The sequence below is a fragment of the Nannospalax galili genome, unplaced genomic scaffold, assembly GCF_000622305.1.
Source record: "Nannospalax galili isolate Female #2095 unplaced genomic scaffold, S.galili_v1.0 scaffold498, whole genome shotgun sequence".
Classification (NCBI taxonomy): Eukaryota; Metazoa; Chordata; class Mammalia; order Rodentia; family Spalacidae; genus Nannospalax; species Nannospalax galili.
In genome coordinates, this window is record NW_008342032.1 from 1,857,209 (window position 1) to 1,877,942 (window position 20,734).

The following is a 20,734-nucleotide window of genomic DNA, read 5'->3' on the forward strand; positions in this document are numbered from 1 at the left end:
GGCGGGTGGACCAGTGTCTAGGTAGGAAGCGTGTTTTCGCCTGCTCTAGAAAGCGCCTCACTTAGGGCTGCGCGCAGCTCGAGAGCCACACAGGGATCCTGTGCGGCGCGACTCAGGAGCTGAACTGGGCGTCGTGGCGAGTGCCGCTCGCATCCTCGAAAAGCCTCGGTCCCACAGGTAATAAAGTACGGGGTCCGAGATGTAGCCGACCTTGTCCCAACCGCTGAGGCCGAATCTAACCAGACAGGTGCTCCGCGGCCGGCCGCGCATGCTCCGAGTGAGGAGGCGGGGCTCCGGCCGGAAGCGCTCTCTCCCAGGCCGCATTTCCTTCCTGTGCGAGGCCGGGCAACGGCTGCTATCGCCTGTGGTCCTACCTCGGGTGAGTAACGGCTTCCCGCGGGGCTTGTCAGGTGCGTGCAGGATCCCTTGGGGTCCTCGAGGGCCAGGCGCTCCCCTAGGGAGCCCAGCCCTGGCCGTCACACCCCCGCTGCCTCGCCCGCGCCGCGCCGCAACCAGCGGATTAACCTCCAAGGGCGTCCGGGGCCTCGCCTTGGCTCCTGGCCCGCCCGAGCCCGCAGGTCTCCTGCTGGCCCCGCGACGTGGGCCCCTCCCCTGGCCATCTCCTGTAGGCGGCGTGGTCACTGTCGGAAGCTTGGAGTTGCTCTGCGTGACCTGAGGACCAGCTCGTGACCGAAGGCGGTTGGGGAGCCGTGCCCCTCTTCTGCCTCTTTGTGCGCGCGCGGAGGTGCTTTTTCTGGGCCGGGCACGCTTTCACCCAGGATGATGTTAATAATAACTGTCCTCTAGGAGGAGGTTGGCAGGCTTTCATTGTCACAAGTTGTGTCCGGAAGGCCTTGATGGCCGCAGAACTGGGACCATTCTTAGAACACTGCAGTGACTTAAATACCAACAGTATAAACTCCAGACTGCGCGGTTAGTGTGCCGATACATTGCTCATAGATAAGGTATTATGATTTCCAAGATTCCTCCTTGAAATGCAGAGCTCCTTAAAACGAAGCGATTTAGAATTATATTTGTCTAAAGCTAACTGAATTATTGGTATTTCTTAGTTGTATACGGCACTGTGTATATACACATTCGTGCGTTTTTTGTTGAACTTAGTGTTTTATGCAAAATTGAAATACATTCCCCCCTGCTCTATCTACAATTGAAGCTTTTAACGTACACTTTTTTGTAGTGGTAGGGTACTGTAACGGCTTTAGGTTGCAGCTGTGTCAGGCCGGGTAAATGATAGATAGGTGGATATCTCATCTATGGAGACTGTGAAGTATTTTCAGTCATGATCTACAAAGCAAGACGTTTCATTTTCATTTCAGAATTTTGAAATCATTTAAAAAGATAGACTTTCAGTAATGCAGTAGTAGTCTTACATTTGTACTCTGTTGCGGTTAATATCAGAATAGGATGATATATACACAAGGGTTTTAAGGTGTGTGTCTTGATTGTTTTACAAAAATAGGATTAAGCTGGGCGTGGTGGCGCATGCCTTTAATCCCAGCACTTGGGAGGCAGAGGCAGGCGGATCTCTGAGTTCAAGGCCAGCCTGGTCTACATAGTGAGTTCCAGGACAGCTGGGGCTACAGGGAGACCCCCCCCCAAAAAAAAGGATTAAAAATTGTACTATTTTGATGACTTTGAGATGTGCTTTGGAACGACCCATAAACTCTAATTCACTCTTGTAGTTCAGTGAATATCCAGAAGATGGCAATTTTAACACGCTGTTATTGAGACAGGGGCATTTTTATAAAAGTATCCCAGATTAGTCTTAAACCCTATGTATCCCAAGTAGCCTTGAACTTGAAATCCTCCTGTCTTAGTCTTCTGGATTACAGGCTTTTGCCACTATTGTACCCACCCCTGACTTAAACTTTTAAAAAACAAAAACTTTTTATTGCAGTGTCCTGACTTTTCACAGGTTAACAAAGTCCTTATCCTGCTTACTGGGTCATTATCAACTTTGTTTTCAAGTTTGTTGCAACAAACACTGAAGAAGTCAAATTTTCACATGCTTTGAGGAGTAACATGTATCCCATTTTGGGGATCCAAACTGATGGAAGAAAGCACACTGATTTGTTTCATGGGATTATACTTTGGTGGCTACCTAAGTTCCTTTTTTCCCCTTTATAATTACTATATCTGGGCAGTGTATTCTTGAGTAATTTTATATTAGGCATTTTTTTAAATTAAATTTTTTAAAATTTTCTGATTGGGTCTCCCTGTCACCCCATCTGACTAGGAACTCACTTTGTAGCCCAGGCTAGACTTGATCTCACAGACATCCAACTGCCTCTGTCTCCCAAGTGCTGGGTTTAAAGATGTGCGCCACCATGCCTGGCCATATTAGGCATTATTGTACATTGAATTTAATAGGCCCTTTATATAGATGTTCAGTAAGTGCTTACTAAATGAGTTACCTATGCTGAAGTTTCTTTATCCAAAATGATAAAGTTGTTTAGTTACTTTTTTAATTAAATAATGTAATTATTGTGAAGTAAATGGCTGCTAGTAGCAGAGAGCTGTGGGTGATTGAATGAACGGAAGGTTTTTCTTCAGTTGCAATTATTGAAAAAAGATGGAACATGGGGCTAGAGAGATGGCTCAGCAGTTAAGAGCACTGACTGCTCTTGCAGAGGACCCGGGTTCAATTTTCAGCACCCACATGGCCGCTATGAACAGTCCTTAACTCCAGTTCTAGGGGAATTTGGCCTTCTTCTGCCCTCCCATGGGCATTGCATGACACAGGTGCACTTACATGCAGGCAATACACTCATACACATAAAATAATAAAATTTTTTAAAAGGTGGAAGCTATTCCAGAGAAAGGATGATGAAAAGCATTTTAATTTGGCAGTAGTGAGAAAAGTAACAATTTTAGTGCTAAAAGGAACACGGACATTCATCTATGTAGTACCCACTAATTACTTATTGCTGAGTTGTCTAGATTCTGATTTCTTTTTTTTATATATATATTTTATTTGTTTTTATTTTATGTGTATGTGTGTATTGCCTGCATGTAGGTAAGTGCACCCATGTCGTGCAGTGCCCATGGAGGACAAAAGAGTCCGTCAGATCCTCTGGAACTGGAGTTATGGACAGTTGTTAGCTCCCATGTGGGTGCTGGGGTTGGAGCCAGGGTCTTCTGTAAGAACAGCCAGTGTTCTTAACCGCTGAACCATCACTCCAGCCCCAGATTCTGATTTCTTTTATGTGAGTGTAGTGTATGTGTACCCTACCCTAGGGACCTCCCCCCACCCCCCAACTTTTGCTAAGACTTAATGGCATTGTTGGGTACTGAGATTTTGCTAAGACTTAATGGCATTGTTGGGTACTGAGATTGCTCTCCTAAAATGTGATAGTGATGACATCCCTCCCTAGTGAGTTTATTTGGTGTGGGTATTGCCTTTGACACTGGAATGAATGCTGTAAGCCTGTTAAAATTGTTCAGGAAGATACTGTGCTTAAAAGTAGTCACATCAGTTGGATGTGGTGGCACATGCCTTTAATCCCAGTACTTGGGAGGCAGAGGCAGGTGGATCTCTATGAGATCAAGGCCATAGTGAGTTCCAGGCCAGCTGGGGCTACCAGAGACTTTTTTTAAAAAAAAGAATAGGACTCACTCACATCACCTCCTTTTCTCTTCTGTTCTTGAGCTGTATTCTGCTTGTGACAGGGTCTTCCTGTGTAACCTTTTTGTGTGTTTTTTCTGTTTTTTTGAGACTGGATCCCACTGTGTAGCCCAAACTGTCTTGCTCCCCCTCCCCTTTCCCTGTAAACCTCTCCCCTGTCATTGTCCCCTTTCTACTCTCATGTCCTACGTATATAAATGTACATATATATCTAAATTTAGAGTCCCCACTAGAGAACATGGACTATTTGTCCGAGTCTGGCTTGTTTCACTCAAGGAAATCTCCAGTTCCATCAGTTTTCCTACAGTTGTGATAGTTTCATTCTTTATAACTGAATAAAATCCCATTGTACCACATTTTCTCCATTCATCTGGTGATCAGCACCTAGGCTAGTTCCATGTCTTGGCTATTTTGAATAGTGCAACAATAAGCATAGTTGTGCAAAAGTCTCTCAGATGTGCTGTGCTGTCTTAGAATCCTTGGGTTTTATGGTATAATTGGTTCATGGTAGTCCACATTTTTGTAGGACCGCCGTACTGATTTTTTTAGGTTTTTTTTTTTTTTTTTTTTTTAGTTTTTTGAAACAGGGTCTCCCCTGTAGCCCCAGGTGACCTGGAACCACGGATGTAGACCAGGCTGGCCTCGATTTCACAGAGATCCGCCTGCCTCCTCCTCCCTGGTGCTGGTATTAAAACTGTGTGCCACCACGCCTAGTTTGCATAGTGATTTACAGCAGTTTGCATCCCCACTAGCATTGTATAAGGAAAGGTTCTGTTTCCTGGAATCCTGGCCAGCATTTATTGTTGTTTGTTTTCTTAGTATTTGCCATTCTGATTGTTCTGAGATAGGAATATTAATACAGTGTTAATTTGAATTTCCCTGCCAAGGATGTTGAGTACTTTCAAATATTTATTGGACATTCATATTCTTCCTTTGAGAGCTGCCTGTAGACCGTTTAGTGATTAGGTGATGTGTGTGTGTATATATGTATGTGTTTAATGTTTTGAGCTCCTTATAGATTCTAGATACTAGATATTAATCACTTCTTAGATACACAGTTGGCAAAGGATTTTCTGTATTATGGTAATTAAAAATATTTATTATTATTATTTTGGTCTTTTTGAGACAGGGTCTCCCTGTAGCCATCACTGGCCTGGGTTCATGATGGAGACAAGGCTGGCCTGGAACTCAGAGATTTGCCTGCCTCTGCCTCCCAAGTACTGGGATTAAAGGCATGTGCCACAACACCTGGCTCTATTATTTTTTTAATTTTATCTTTATGATTATATTGCCTGCATGTGTGTAAGTGCACCTGTGTTGTGCAGTACCCTCAGAGTCAGAAGAGGGTGTTGGCTTCCCCTAGAACTGGAGTTGTTAGCTGCCATATGGGTGCTGGGAATTGAACCTGGGTCCTCTGCAAGTACAGTCAATACTCTTAACTCTTAACCACTGAGTCATCTCTCCAGCCCCTATTATAATTTTCTTTGTTTAAAAAATTTGAAAGTTCTCTTCATAGTCACTTAGTTATTGGAAGCAAAGGATAATTTAAAATTTTATTTTTTTGTTTTTGGTCTTTTTGGAACAGGGTCTCCCTGTAGCCCCAGCTGTCCTGGAACTCACTAATGTAGACCAGGCTGGCCTTGAACTCACAGAGATCCGCCTGCCTCTGCCTCCACACCCGGCAATTTAAAATTTTTAATGTCATTTATTAATTGAGAAAATGACATGCTTAAATTCAAGCAGGTTTTGAAAAACTTTAAAAGTAGATATGGGGGAAAAGTGAATCAATTAATTCATAATTTGCTTTTCACTATCAAAAACAATTACTTGATCTGAGCATGTGGCATACACCTTTAATCCCAGCATTCAGGAGACAGAGATAGACAGATCTCTTGTGAATTTGAGAGGCTGGTCTGCATGGTGAGTTGTAGGCCAACCAGGGCTAAGTACTGAGTCCCTGTCTTCAAAATATTTTTACCTGCAGAGGCAGGTGGATCTCTGTGAGATTGAGGATAGCCTGGTCCACATAGTGAGTTCCAGCTGTGGCTACAGGGAAACCCTGTCTCAGAAAAAACAAGCAAAGAGAAACAAACAAAAAAAAACCCCAAAAGCTAAAAGGGTAACAATATGTCTACTATACTTTTAAAATATTATTCATCCTATTACCAAATAAATTTGTATCTAATTTACTTCAGTTTCTAAGAGAAGCTTTAAATGTATTTATTTAACATTTAAAAGGAATCTCTCCTTCGATGAAACATATTATTAAAAGATAGATAATGGTTTTCTCTCCTATTTTTATTTTTTTTTCTGGTCTTTTTGAGACAGGGTCTCCCTGTAGCCCCAGCTGTCCTGGAACTCGCTGTGTAGACCAGGCTGACCTCAATTGAACTCACAGAGATCCGCCTGCCTCTGCCTCCCGAGTGCTGGGATTAAAGGCGTGCGCCACCATGCTCGGCTTGTCTCCTAATTTTAACAAATACCATTTTTGCCTAGTGACCTTTCTCTCTGTTTTTTAAGGTTAACTGTCAAGATGGTACATGCTGAAGCCTTTTCTCGTCCATTGAGTCGGAATGAAGTTGTTGGTTTAATTTTTCGTTTAACGATATTTGGTGCAGTAACATACTTTACGATCAAATGGATGGTAGATGCAATTGATCCAACCAGAAAGCAGAAAGTAGAAGCTCAGAAACAGGTATGTTTGAAATGTATGAAGACCATTTTTCTTATGCTAGCAAGTATTTTTTTTTCCCCAAGCTGAAAATACAAATCTAAAACTTAGGTGAAAATTCATTGATACATCTCTTTAATATTATTATTCCTTAAAAGTATTGGCTTATGCCGGATGTGGTGGCTCAAAAAGACCAAAAAAAAGTATTGGCTTATGAAGTCATTTTTTTTTACTGTATAAACATCAGGAAAAAATGAAAATACAGTATTTTCCTGTGAATATTATTTCTAGGATATTTTAAAAAATATTTTATTATTTTTATTTTATGTGTATGAGTATTTCCTGCATGTAGGTAAATGCACCCATTTCGTGCAATGCCTGTGGAGGACAGAAGGGACTGTTGGATCCCCTGGAACTGGAGTTAACGGACAGTTAGTTGCTATGTGGATGCTGGGATACGAACCTGGGTCTTCTGCAAGAACAGTTAGTGTTCTTATCTGCTGAGCCATCTCTCCAGCCCCTCTTTGTAGAATATTTTTATCAGGAATATAAAAGAAGAGAATCTAGATGAAAGGCCAGGTGTTGTGGTGCACATTTTTAATTCTAGCATTCTTGAGGCAGAGGCAAGAGGATCTCTGTGAGTTCGAGGCCAGCCAGGTCTGCATAGTAAATTCCAGGCCAGCCAGGACTACATAGTTGAGACCCTGTCTCTAAATAAAGAAATAAAATTGTATTTTATATACAAGTATAGAAGACCACCATTGAGCTCAGTGCAGAGTACTTAATCTAACATGGGCAAATCCCTGAGTTCAATTCCTGGTACTGCAAAAGAAAGAAAAGAAAAGGAAAGGAGGGGGAGGAGGGAAGGGACAAGAAGAGAAGAGGAAGGAAGGAAGGAAAGAAAGAATAGAAAGAAGAATACCAAAATACAAGCCCATCTTACCCAGTATCTTTCAAAAAACATAGTACAATCAGAAGAAAGAAATACAGTAACCATAAAAGAAAATTGCTGTGTCCGTACATCTAGAAAAAGGTGTTTGTAGGGTTTGTATTAATGATACTGGCTTATATTTAAATCTGTAATGATACTTACTCAGATTCTTTGTTAATTCTTCAAATGCACAGCTTATTGGTATTTCTTGTACCTACACTAAAATTGGAGCACTGAGCCATGAGGATGTCCTTGTTTCTGACTTGTTAATTTGTGCTTTCATTCCTAATATCTTGTGTACTCTTTAAAAAGCTTTATTATTTATTTTTATTTTATGTGTATTTTGCCTGTATACGTTTAAGTGCACGATATGCATACAGTGGCCCACAGGACAGAAGAGGGCATTAGATCCCATGGAACTATGGTTACAAATAGTTGTGAGTTGCTTTGTGAGTACTGGGAACTGACTCCATGTCCTCTACAAGAGCAAGTAACCTTAACTACTGAACCATCTCTGTAGCTCCTTGTGTACTTTCCTAAATTCTTCTAAAATGACACTTAGTCTTCCGAGTCCTATACGGAACCTGAGGGAATGAGTGTTACTTGATAATATTCCTTTTCTGCTGACCTTTCCTTCCATTTCCCTCTTCACTCCAAGCAAAAATACTCAGTATTTCCTACCCTGCTTCTTACTTTAATGATCATAATTTAAGTAAAGGGAAAGAAGGAAAAACATAAAAGAGCAATGAAATGGTCTAAAAGGGTAAAATGTGTGAAGCAGTTAAAAGATAGGTATACAGTAAAAAGTAATTTCTTCTCTTTGACCCCTGTCTTCCCCCATCATTTCTCTCCCCCATCATTTCTCACCAGTGATAACTACCACTTGGAGAGACAACCCCCCCCCTTAAAAAAACAAGAAGCCAGGCACAGAGGTGCATGCCTTTAATCTCAGCTGTTTAATTTGTGAGATTCATGTGAGCCTGGTCTACATAGTGAGTACCAGGCCAAGTGCGGCTAGAAAAGGAAACTCTGTCTCAAAAACAAAACCAAAAATAAGAAAAAGAAAAAAATGAACAAACATTGATGAGGAGAAAATGTGATCATCATCACACTGTAAAAGACAAAGCATTTTTTTCCCAGTCGTTCTTGTTTTCTGTTTAAACTGGTTTAGAATTAGAGACTCACTAAAGGTGTTAAAACTAGACAATTGGATAACTTGTTCCTAGGACACAGTGTGGAGGTTCTTAGAAGGCATTTTTTGGGGGGTATTTTTATTTATTTGTTTACAGTGTTTTGCTCTCTCAAATGAGAGATGTTGCTGCTTCAGGACTGGGCTTTCAAATGAGACAAGTCAGGGTTTGAACTCTAGTGGTACTTTCTAGTTATATAACCTTGGCAGTTATTTTAATTTCTTTGACTCTTGAACGAATTCCTTATCTGCCTGGGAGGCAGAGGCAGGCGGATCTCTGTGAGTTCAAGGCCAGCCTGGTCTATATAGTGAGTTCCAGGCCAGCTGGGACTACAGGGAGACCCTGTCTCAAAAAAGATTCTGGTAAACTCAATATTACAACATTTTCTGTTTCTGTAAACTAAACAATATTTTCAAATTTAGATCCTGGGAATCAAACTCAGTTCGTCAGACTTGGCAACAAGCGCCTTTACTCACTGAGCCATCTTATTGGCCCACTATATAATTATTTTTATTTAGAAAATTCCTTATATAAAGGCTATTATTTAAAGTAAGAAAAAGTTGTGGCATACAGTACTATTTTCAATAAGGTAAAAAGAAGGGTGTATTCAACTTGGGTATTGTTGACATTTTAGGCCTGGTAATTCTTCAGGATATGGAAAGGGCCTTTCTGTGTCTCATGGAATAGCTTGTGGCATCCCTACCTTGACTGGCTAGATGCTGACCCTCACTCTCAAATGTGATAACCAGAAGTATTTCTGACATTGCAGAATGTCCTTAGTTGAAATCTGTTTTAGAGTCTTGCCTATAAAGAGCATACGTGGGAGGAATAAATTTATGTCTTTCCTAGTGCTAAAATAGGATCCCTTTAATAGCTTACACAAAACTCTGCACACATTGAAAGAGAAGGTATATGTATTGAATAAAGGAATCTGGAAAAGACTGGTTTTTTCAATTTTTTTTTTTTTTTGGTCTTTTTGAGGCAGAGTCCTCCCTGTAGCCCCAGCTGTCCTGGCACTCACTGTGTAGACCAGGCTGGCCTTGAACTCACAGAGATCCGCCTGCCTCTGCCTTCCAAGTGCTGGTATTAAAGCCTGCGCCACCACACCCGGCGATTTTTTATTTTTTATTTTTTATTTTATGTATATGCGTGTATTGCCTGCATGTAGGTAAGTGCACCCTTGTGCAATGCCGGTGGAGGACAGAAAAGGCTATCAGATCCCCTGGAACTGGAATTACGGACAGTTGTTAGCTGCCATGTGGGTGCTGGGATTCAAACCTGGGTCTTCTGCAAGAACAATCAGTGTTCTTAATTGCTGAGCCATCTCTCCAGCCCCTCAATTGATGATTTTATAGAGGTAGATAAATAGGTAGATAAATATTCTGTGACTGCCCAGTGTGGCTCATAGTATGTTTTTAAAAAGGCTGGAACATAATCACGTTTCTCCTAATGTAACCAGTTTATAAACATACGCTCAGTGGTGTGAATTTCCTGTTAGGCGTATCCTTGACAAACATCAAAATTTTATATAATCAGAAGCATTTTAGGAAAATAGAAGGATGAAAATGGTAAATTTTTAAAAGTTATTTTAAATAATAAAGCTGATTCTCCGTTTCATTCTATGTGTCCTGAGGATCCACACTCCCCTTTTGCTTCTCCTTTTCCCCTTGGAACTGGACCTCTAGGGACAAAAGATGTGCCCACAATCAAAGATGACTGTCCCAGGTTCCTTTTGCTAGCCCCTCTGACTTTCCCTTAGAGAAGGCAGAAAGGCAGCAACTAGGGGAAGCACCTATATGTTCAGAGACAGGAGACAGGGGCCTCACATTCAAGAAATTGAGGAGCTCTGGAAAGCCTGGGAAGAAGCCATAACGTTGGAGTGGCAGGCAGCGGAAGTCGGGTAGAAACCTCCAGAGCATCACAGGGCAGAGAAGGCAGCACCAGCCAAGGGGACACTAATTCCTCAGGGTAGCTAACCTAGGCTGGATCTGAGCTAATTCTCTTGACTGCACCCAAAGCTTTCACCCATAACAGAGGCATCCTCTGGAAGGTGGCTGAGCTGGTCTAGGACATCCAGGCCATTTTTCTTGGCAGTCTTCACAAGAAACCTATCTATGTGCTCTTCAAGTATGGTCAGCATGGTAGCCAAGGTCACAGAATCCTCTACCACCCATGTGGGCATGTGAGGTTCTGTGTGAACTGATCATACATGTCCATCACTGCAGGTACCTTCTGCAAATCCATGGCCATCAGGACCTTATCCAGAACTTTGGTTACCTGCGCCATGTCCTTGATCCACTTCTTGAATATCAGAGCTGCCTGTGCTTTGAAGGGCACTGCATCCACACAGAATGCCATGTGGAGCCAGTTCATGCCTTCATTCTTGATACTGGCACTTTTGGCATACACATAGGAAAACTGCATTTTTCTGCTGAAAGGCCGCCTTCACTTTGGCATCCTTGGACTCAACCTTGAAGTCCTCCTTACTTGCCATAGTGACTAGTTCTTCCAGCTGCTGCACTGAGAGGTGCCATGGGAAGAACACCCCTTAGGAACTTGGGATGATCCTGGACGCAGTTTCCGGCTTGACCTAGGTGGAGTCTTCCTCTGGCCCCTAGTTGCAGTGGTGAGCTACTCAAGCGAATTAGGGATTTTTTTTGAGGCTTGGGCTTACAGGGCCCCAAGGCTGTCCAGCATGGGCAACAGGGTCACCCAATGGACAGGATAGGGTGGAGGTAATGTGACAATGGCTGGGCCACACTGGAGAGGCTGAGAATCTGGTAGTTGTCCACAAGGCTGGATGTCTCTGTGGTTTCAATCTTGTGTTGAAGGCCTGGAGGATTCCTAGAGATCTGCTGGTCTTCAGTCTAGTTGGAACCTGAAGAAGGTGGTTCTAATATCAGCCAAGGAATGCCACACCCAGAAGATAAACTCACCAGTGAGAGTGAAGGCAAGCAGGCACAAAGGAAAAGCTCCCTCTGCCATGTCCTTTTATTTGGGCTACCTGGTAATATATATTTTTAAACATGATTTATCAGAGTATCTTAATTTCTAAAACGTTTACTTAATTGAAATTTTGACCTGATAGGTATAGTTTTGAAGACTAGGAATCACAAACTTCATATTATATGGAAAAACCAAGGTAAATGTGTGAGGTGGTTAGAATGTAATCCCAGAGTTTGGCAGCTTGAATTCAATTGTTGCCTCTTCCATTTGCTAAGTTTTCATCCAGAGCAAATTATTATTATTACTTAAATTTTTTAATATTTATTTTGTGTATTTGTATATGTGTATGCCACTGTTATGGCACACATGTGCAGGTCAGAGGACAACTTGTAGGAGTCAGATCTCTCCTTCCACTCTGTAGGTTCCTGGCATTGAACTCAGATTAACAGGCTTCGCAGCAAGGGCTCTTAGCCCCTGAGCCATCTCACAGCCCTAGGGCAGGTTATTTGTTCATGCTTTGCTTAGCTTCAGTTTTTTTTTTTTTTTAAATTATTATTATTTGTATGATTATGTATATGAGTGTTTTGTCTGCAGGTCTGTGCACCACATTTTATGCAATGCCTTCAGAAGCTAGCAGAGACTGTTAGAGCCTCTGGAACTAGAGTTATGATGGTTGTTAGCTGCCATGTGGGTACTAGGAACTGAACCTGGGTCCTCTGTAAGAGCAGCCAGTACCTTTAAATGTTCAGCTGTCTCTCTACCCCCCCCCCCCCTTAAATTTAAAATTTTTATGTATATAAATGTTTTGTCTAAGTGTATATAAGTACACCTGTGTCATGCAGGAACTTACAGATTTAAAGCTAGTTTTAGCCTACTTTTAAGAATACATACTGTATATTATTTCAAGTTACTTTTATTATCTTCAGTTGTCTAGACCCTCAACATTAGCTAAAACAGTTTGGAAGTAAGTATGTATAAACATTTAACTGTAGATACCTTGATAATTTGAAGGAAGTTGGATATCTGTTTCAGATCATTTATTAACTTAGGGAAAGAAGCTACAGCTATCCATTTTTTGGTATTTGTAATTCTTTGGGGTTTCATCTTGAGGTCTCATCTGTCATGATAATCCTTCTAGGAAAGAAGACAGAGTATCCTCAAGTTTCTTGTATTCCACCAGGCCTGGCTCTTTCTTAGTCCTCAACCTCGCAACCTCTCCAGTGCTATAAGCATGTGCCACCATGCCTAGCTCCCATTTCTCAATCCTCTTGCTTCAGCCTCTCAAGTACTAGGATTATAGGCATGTACTACCATGCCCAGCTTTTCCTTTCTCAAGAGCTGGTTAAATTGCCCTGGCTTCCATAAATGAAGTCTTTTTTCTTTTGAAACCTAAGGGTTCACAAAGCCCTGGAGGATTTCTTACATCATCTGCTTATTGCTGTTCAGAATTCGTCTGTTTTGAAGTGCTGGTATCTAAATATCAAATTAAAGTTACTTTCTTCGTAGGCAGAAAAACTGATGAAGCAGATTGGCGTGAAAAATGTGAAGCTTTCTGAATATGAAATGAGTATTGCTGCTCATCTAGTCGACCCTCTTAACATGCATGTATGTAGCTTCAAGTTTTTCTTTTTTACTTTGATTTTTTTGTCTACCATTCTATGTCAAGATCTGGAAGACCATGGCTAGGTTTATTGGGTCTCTAGGTGGAGTCAAGGGGACTTAGCATGTCATGGCACTCAGATGTGATTTGTTATACTAAGTAGATACAGGACAGCAGCAAAAGGTATGGGGCAAAGTCTGGAAAAAGCCAGGTACACTCTTTCCAAGTTCTTTCCAAGTGTTATCAGAAGACATCATTTTTATATCGACAAGTTGTGATAGCATGTGCAGTGTTACCTGCCAGAAAGATTCCTGGAAACATAGTCTAGTGTTTTCACACGGATCTATTCATGTATTCTCTCTCCTTATGTGTACCAAAATTCTATATTCCCACAAAGAAAAGAGGTATTCTTTATAAACTGTATTGCTAGTACAAATAGTTTAGTCAGAATAAGCTGTTCTTGTTTTTTGTTTTTGAGTGCATAAGTTGTGAAATTCATGTTGACCTTAATTTTTGCAGGTTACTTGGAGTGATATAGCAGGTTTAGATGATGTCATTACAGATCTGAAAGACACAGTCATCTTACCTATCAAAAAGAAGCATTTGTTTGAAAATTCCAGGCTTCTGCAGCCTCCAAAAGGTATGCTCATGTATATAAATTTGCCTAAGGCATTTTAGAAAACATGCTTAGAAAACATGGACATTTTTTGCCAGTAGGCTAGGACTGTTTTCATGAAGTCACATTCTCAACAGAATGCTGAACTCCAATGAATTGCTTTATAAATAATAGTTTTAAAAATTCTTGCTCATTATTTAACTTCTGAAATTTGGATAAATTCTACATCCTATACCATTGTACAGTAATCCCTTTATTTAAAATATTTTTTTCTGTTCTGGAGAGATGGCTCAGCAGTTAAGAACACTGGTTGTTCTTGCAGAGATCCAACAGCCTCTTCTGACCTCCGTGAGCATTGCATGATACTGGTGCACTTACCTACAAGCGGGCATTACATGCATGCACATAAAATAAAAATAATAAAATTTAAAAAAAAATTTTTCTGCTACTTCTAAGTAAATTGAAATTTGGAAAATTAAGTCTAAAAAAAATTCAAAACCGTAATTTATTTTTGTTTTCAAGAAGAACAGATATCATTTGTTGGTTCACAGGTCTAGTGCTTTTGCTTTTTTATTTTTCCACCTAGCTGTTTTTTTTTTTTTTTTCTCCCTTTGGAAAGTTCTTCCTAAGCTGGGAGTAGTGGGACATGCCATTAGTCCTAGCACTAATTTAATTTCTAGTTCATGGGTATTTCCAGCACATTCTTGCAGTTCCTATAAGAAATCACTGTCATCAAAAAATAGATAGCTAAGCTAGTAACTAATCCCAGCACTCAGGAAGCAGAGGCAGGCAAATCTCTTGTGTTTTCAAGGCCAGCTAGGGTTACAGGGAATACAGGGAGACCTTGTCTCAAAAAGACCCCCCCAAAAATTGAAAAGTTCATCTTATCTGAGGCTGCATGCATTGAGCTGGATATGCTGGTACATGCCTTTCATTCCAGTTTCTGAAGTTTGAGACCCAGCTTGGGCTACAGAGCAAGACTGCCTGGTGGCGGGGAAAGGCATAAACAAAGATTCATCTTTAAAAGGGATATGAATTTTTAAACTTTTATAAAGCATAAAACATATTTCTTAAGCCAGGCTTGGTGGCCCATGCCTTTAATCCCATCACTCCGGAGGTAGAAGCAGGCAGATCTCTGTGCGTTCGAGGCTAGTCTGGCCTACATAGTGAGTTCCAGGACAGCTGAGGCCACAGGGAGACCCTGTCTCAAAAAAGGAATGAATAAATAAAGTATAAAACATTTCTTATATTTGTTGAAATCTTTTATGGAAGTATCAGGTTTAGTTTAAGAAAGTATCAGATTTAGTTTAAGAAACTAAAAATGTTGCAGAATGTCTCACATTTGCTTACTGAACTGTTCATTTATTACCTTTCATGCATATTAACACCATGGAGACCACATTAGAAGAAAGGTACTAGGTTCTCTGCTGATATGTTGAGGAAACAATATGAATCTTAGTGACACTTAGCATATATATAGGAATGGAGATAAGACAGTAAAGATAATTTTAACACTTAAGTATCTATAACACAGGACAACATTGGGACTGGAGAGATGGCTCAGAGGTTAAGAGTATTGGCTTCTCTTGCAGAGGACCTGGGTTTGATTCCCAGCACCCACATGGTACCTAACAGTGGCCATATCTCCACTTCCAGGGGCTCCAACACCCTCTTCTAGCCTTTCTCCACAGGCATCCCATGCACAGGTGCACTTACATACATGAAGGCAAAACACTCATACACATAAAAATAAAGTTTTAAAAAGAAGTGAGACATTGATACTTATATTTCTGTTTCCCAGAAGATTATGAGACTTAAAAGCTTTCATTGCATGGGGCTGGAGAGGTGACTCACAGAGCTCTTGTTCTTCTAGAGGACCTGGATTCAATTCCTAGCACCCACATGGTGGTTTTGTCACCCTCTTCCTGCCGTCACAGGCGCTCCACACATACATACAGACAAATCAAAACACTTGTAAAAATAAAACATAAAAAAAGCTTTCATTGCACATTTTTCCTTAGACATAAACATTAAATATTTTTTTGTTATGTCTTAGTAACAGAAACTCCTTACATTAATTGCATAGATAATAATACTAATTATAGTCTGTGAAGAGAAATTATTGAAAATCTTAATCTGCTAAGAACGCACAGCTAAACCACTAAGAGTAAAATATTCAAAGTGATAGATGAAGGCTTTGAAGCAAATCAGATACTCTAAAAGTACTGCATATCTTATGAAGTAAAGGTGTAGCTGAAAAGCATATGGAGTAGACTTCTTTGTCAACACTTTGTTCTAAAATCACTGAGATTTAAATAGGAGTGTAAATAGGTATTTTTCTGTTTGCTGCTAGTGGATATGCATTCTCTGTTGTGTGATTCAAAACCTATAGTCATCCTTGTATTTTCAGCTTTAAACTGAATAACATTAGACATCTATTCTTTATATAGCCACGCAAAAGAAAAATGTCAGTAGACATTTTAAACACCTAACAACTTAATTAAAAATTTCAAGGAAGAGCTAGGCATGGTGGCTTCTGCCTGCAATTCCAGCATTCTAAAGAGGCTGAGACAAGAAGAGGGTGAGTTTGAGGCTAGTCTGAGTTACCTAGCAAGAACCTTTTAGGAAAAAAATGGCAAAACTTGCTTGAAAACATTAATATGTACTGACAAAGCTTATAGATTTAAATTTTATAATTGGCTTTAGAAAGCTTAAGATGATTAACTTGGGTTGATTGATTGATTGATAATACAACTTCTTTTTTTAGGGGGGTCTTTTTGAAACAGGGTCTCCCTGTAGCCCCAGCTGGCCCGGAACTTGCTATATAGATCAGGCTGACCTTGAACTCACAGAGATCCGCCTGCCTCTGCCTCCCTAGTGCTGGGACTAAAGTCATGGTAGTCCACGCCCTGCGATAATGTAACTTTAATCTTAAAAAAGATTAAGACCAGTGGGGAAAAAATCTAAGGAAAATTTTGATTGTTATTTTGAAGTGAACAGAAATTTATGGAAATAAGTTCAAATACTTTAAAATTTTTTAAAATTTATTTTTGTATTTTATTTGTTTTTATTTTATGTGTATGAGTATGTTTCCTGAATTTACATAAATGTACCTGATTGTGCAATGCCTGTGGAGGTCAGAAGAGTGCAGTTGATCCCTTGGAACTGGAGTTATGGATACTTGTTAACTACCATGTGGGTGCTGGGAATTGAACCTGGGTGGGTCCTCCACAAGAACAGCCAGTGCTTTTAACCACTCAGCCATCTCTCCAGCCCCCAAGTTCAAGTTCAAGTTTATTATTTAAAATATTTAAATTTATGGGCCAGGCGTGGTGGCACACACCTTTAATGCCAGCACTCAGAAGACAGAGACAGGCAGATCTCTGTGAGGTCAAGGTCAGCCTGGTCTACAAAGTGAGTTCTAGGCTAGCTGGTGCTACAGGGATATCCCGTTACAAAAAGACCAAAAAAAATTAAATTTTTTTGTGGGCACAAATTTATCAAAAACATTTTTCCCTTGTTTTGGATTTTATTTTTGTTCCATTTTAAGGCAACATTGGATACCACAAAATAGCCTTCAGTTTATCCCAGCATATACTCTCTATAATTGTCTAATTGTCATTTTAAAAGTCTAATGAATGGGGGCTGGAGAGGTGGCTTAGTGGTTAAGAACACTGACTGTTCTTGCAGAAGACCCGAGTTCGAATCCCAATACCAACATGACAGCTAACAACTGTCTGTAACTCCAGTTCCAGGGGATCTGAAAGCCTCTTCTGTTCTTTGTAGGCATTGCACGACAAGGGTGGACTTACCTACATGCAGGCAATACACTCATACACATAAAATAAAAATAAATGTTTTTTTTAAAAGTTTTTTGTAAAAAGTCTTAAATTCAGTGGTTTGTATTTAGCAGCAAATTGCTGTCAATAGAGATTACAGGTGAATAACAGTTTTATCTTTTGGAAACTAAAACAGAGATAGCTGATATTTCTGTTCCTTTTAAGAAAAAATGACTAATTGTTTGGAAAAAGGCATATATATTCTTGAGTAAAACAAACTATGAGCAAACTATGTTTGCCACAGTCTACTTGGACGTTGCATGTTACCTTTAAGTTATGAAGGTGTAGAAGGCATTAGATTGCTTTATTGGTAAATTAGTGACAGAATTGTGAATTTGAATGTCAGAATGATCGTTATTTTTTGTCCTGAACTGGACCTTTTCATGAAGGGAGAAAGCAGAAGGCTTCTGTAATCTCCAAATACTTACCCTTGCTGACATTGCGCTAAATAGGATACCATTCTTTTTGCTATTTTTCCACCATCAAAAACTAATAGAGGAATTGAATTTTGGGACAGTTTTAGTGGGGGTTGAATTAATACTATCTTGATTACCATAGAAGTCTTAAATAAAGCAAACCTCTCATTTTCTTAAAGATAATAATAAAATAACATTGATTTCTAGGTGTTCTTCTGTATGGGCCTCCGGGCTGTGGGAAAACATTGATTGCCAAAGCTACAGCCAAAGAAGCAGGCTGTCGATTTATTAACCTTCAGCCTTCAACACTGACTGATAAGTGGTATGGAGAATCTCAGAAATTGGCTGCTGCTGTTTTCTCCCTTGCCATAAAGCTACAACCTTCCATCATCTTTATAGATGAAATAGGTATGCTGTGTTTCCTATGTGAGCACTTTATTATTTATGTGTATGAGTGTTTTGTCTGCATGTATGTATGTATACCATTTGTGTACCAGGTACCTGGCAGAGGACAGAAGAGGACATTAGATTTCCTGGAACTGGAGTTACAGATGGTTATTAGCTACTATGTGAATGCTTGGAACCAAACCTGGTCCTCTGCAAGAGCAGCCAGTGCTTTTAACTACTGAGTCACCTTTCCAGCTCCCTATGTGAGCATTCTTTTAAAAAGTCATTTATAGGTGCTATATTGATAACCAAATTTAATTTTATTGTTTTTCTGGGCCTACATTAAGCCAAAAAATTCTTTTAAAAAAATTTGTGTGGTGCGTGAGTGTGTTGTCACACGTGTGGAGGTCAGAGGATCACTTTATGGAGTTGATTCTTCCTCCTTGACAAGTTCTAGAGATCAAATTCAGGCACCAGACTTTCAAGGCCAGAACCTTTACCTGCTGCATCATCTTGCTGGCCTGGAAGATGTATTCTAATTGCCATGTATATTTTCATGATGTAGAATAGACCACAGTCTGTTTGTTCCCTTATTTAATACGTAGGATTTTCTATCTTTTCTCATTTTCAAATAGTATTATTTGCTACATGAATATAAATGTTTTGTCAAGCATATGATTTATCTAGGATAAGTACTTAGAAGTTAAGCCTTTAATTCCTTGGGATTACTGAGTCTTGGAAAGTGTTTCATCTAAGCTGGGAGAGGGTGGGGTGTGTATCTGCAATCTTAACATTGGAGAGGCTGAGATAGAAGAATCAAAAGTTCTAGACAAGTGGCTGGGACTGTAGTTTGCTTGGTAGAGTGCTTGCCTTGCTTGTATAGAAACTTTGAGTTCAGTCCCCAGCACCTCATAAATTGGGCATGTTGGCATACATCCGTAATTCTAGCATGCTGGAGGTGTGTCAGGAGAGTAAGATGTTCAAGGCCACATTTAGCTGCTTCATACTGAGTTTGGGAGAGACAGGGAGGGGGGCATATCTTTTTTTTTTTTTTTTTTTTTTTAATATATATAGTGTGAAGTAGGAACTTAATTTCATTCTTTATCATTTGGATAGTCAATTTAGAAAAAAGGTCATTCTACCTTACATGTCTTGAATTTTAATGGATTTTATATTTTGTACGTCATCACTACTTTTCTTCTGTTCCTGGTAAAATATATTATTTGGGGCTAGAGAGATCACTAAGTGGTTAAGAACACTTGCTGCTCTTCTAGAAGACCTGAGTTTGGTTCCCAGCACCCATATCAGGCTGTTCATAACTTCCTGCAACTCCAGCTCTAGGGGACCTGGCACCTTCTGGCAGGCATGGCATATACACAGAGACACACACAGATATGTATAAATAAAAATTAAAAATACATGAAAAAATTTTTAATAAAAGCTAGGTAGTAGACTAAAGATTTAGCTGATTTGTGGAGTGCTTACCTAGAATATACAAGGCCCTTGATTTAATCTCCAGTAGCCAATAACCAACCAAACAACAACAAAGAAAACCTAATAAAACAATAAACTGGAGAGATGACTTGGTAGTTAAGTGCACTTGCACAAGACCGGTGTTCAGTTCCCAGCACATACGTGGTGGCCAATAACCACCTATAACTTCAGTTCAGGGATTTGATGCATGCACGTGGTACACATACATAAAAACATTCATACATAAGATGATAAATAAAATCTTTTAAAACCCTACGTATGTATGCACACATGCTTAATTACCATCTAGACACCTTATTGGTCAAGTGTTCACATCTTGTCCCTTTTAAAAATTAGGTTATCTTGAGGTGGGCATGGTGGTGCATGCTTTTAATCCCAGCACTTGGGAGGCAGAGGCAGGTGGTTTTCTGTGAGTTTAAGGCCACCCTGGTCTACATAGTGAGTTCCAAGACAACTGGGACTACAGAGAGACCATGTCTCAAAAAGACAAAAAAATTTTTTTTTTCAATTTTTAAGTATTCATTTTGTATTTTCAATATAAATCCTTTGTCAGATATGTGTTTTGTAAATATTTTTTTTCCCAGTCTGTGGCTTTTCTTTCATTCTTAACAGTATCTTTCTGTTGAGCAAGATTTCTTAATAAAATCTGTTTTTTTCTTTTAAGAGGTCATGCTTTTATTTTTATGTAAAAGCTTATCTCCACCTCAGTGTTATATGTAGGTTTTCTCTCATGATATTTTTGTAGGTCTAGGAATCAGACAACAGCTCTTAAGCATGCTTGGCAAATGTTCTACCATTAGACTATAGCCCTGCTTTCCTGTATTATCTTTTAGAAGTTTTTTAAAAAATCATTTATCCGGACAGGCATGGTGGCCGCATGCCTTTATTCCCAGAACTTGGGAGGCAAAGGTAGGTGGATCTCTGTGAGTTCAAGGCCAGCCTGGTCTACATAGTAAGTTCCAGGACAGCTGGGACTACAGGGAGACCCTGTCTCAAAA

At 39.9% G+C, this 20,734-nt stretch overlaps 1 protein-coding gene across 1 annotated transcript in view; it reads left to right on the forward strand.

Annotated features, from left to right (window-relative positions):
* Positions 1–289: 289 nt before the first annotated feature.
* Positions 290–20,734, forward strand: part of Atad1 (ATPase family AAA domain containing 1) — a gene marked incomplete in the record, with an annotated part of 94,542 nt that continues 74,097 nt past the window's right edge. The window contains 5 exon segments of the mRNA XM_008837855.3: positions 290–379; positions 6,167–6,341; positions 12,891–12,989; positions 13,504–13,624; positions 18,063–18,263. Of these exon segments, the coding sequence (XP_008836077.1) occupies positions 6,180–6,341; positions 12,891–12,989; positions 13,504–13,624; positions 18,063–18,263 (583 nt within the window).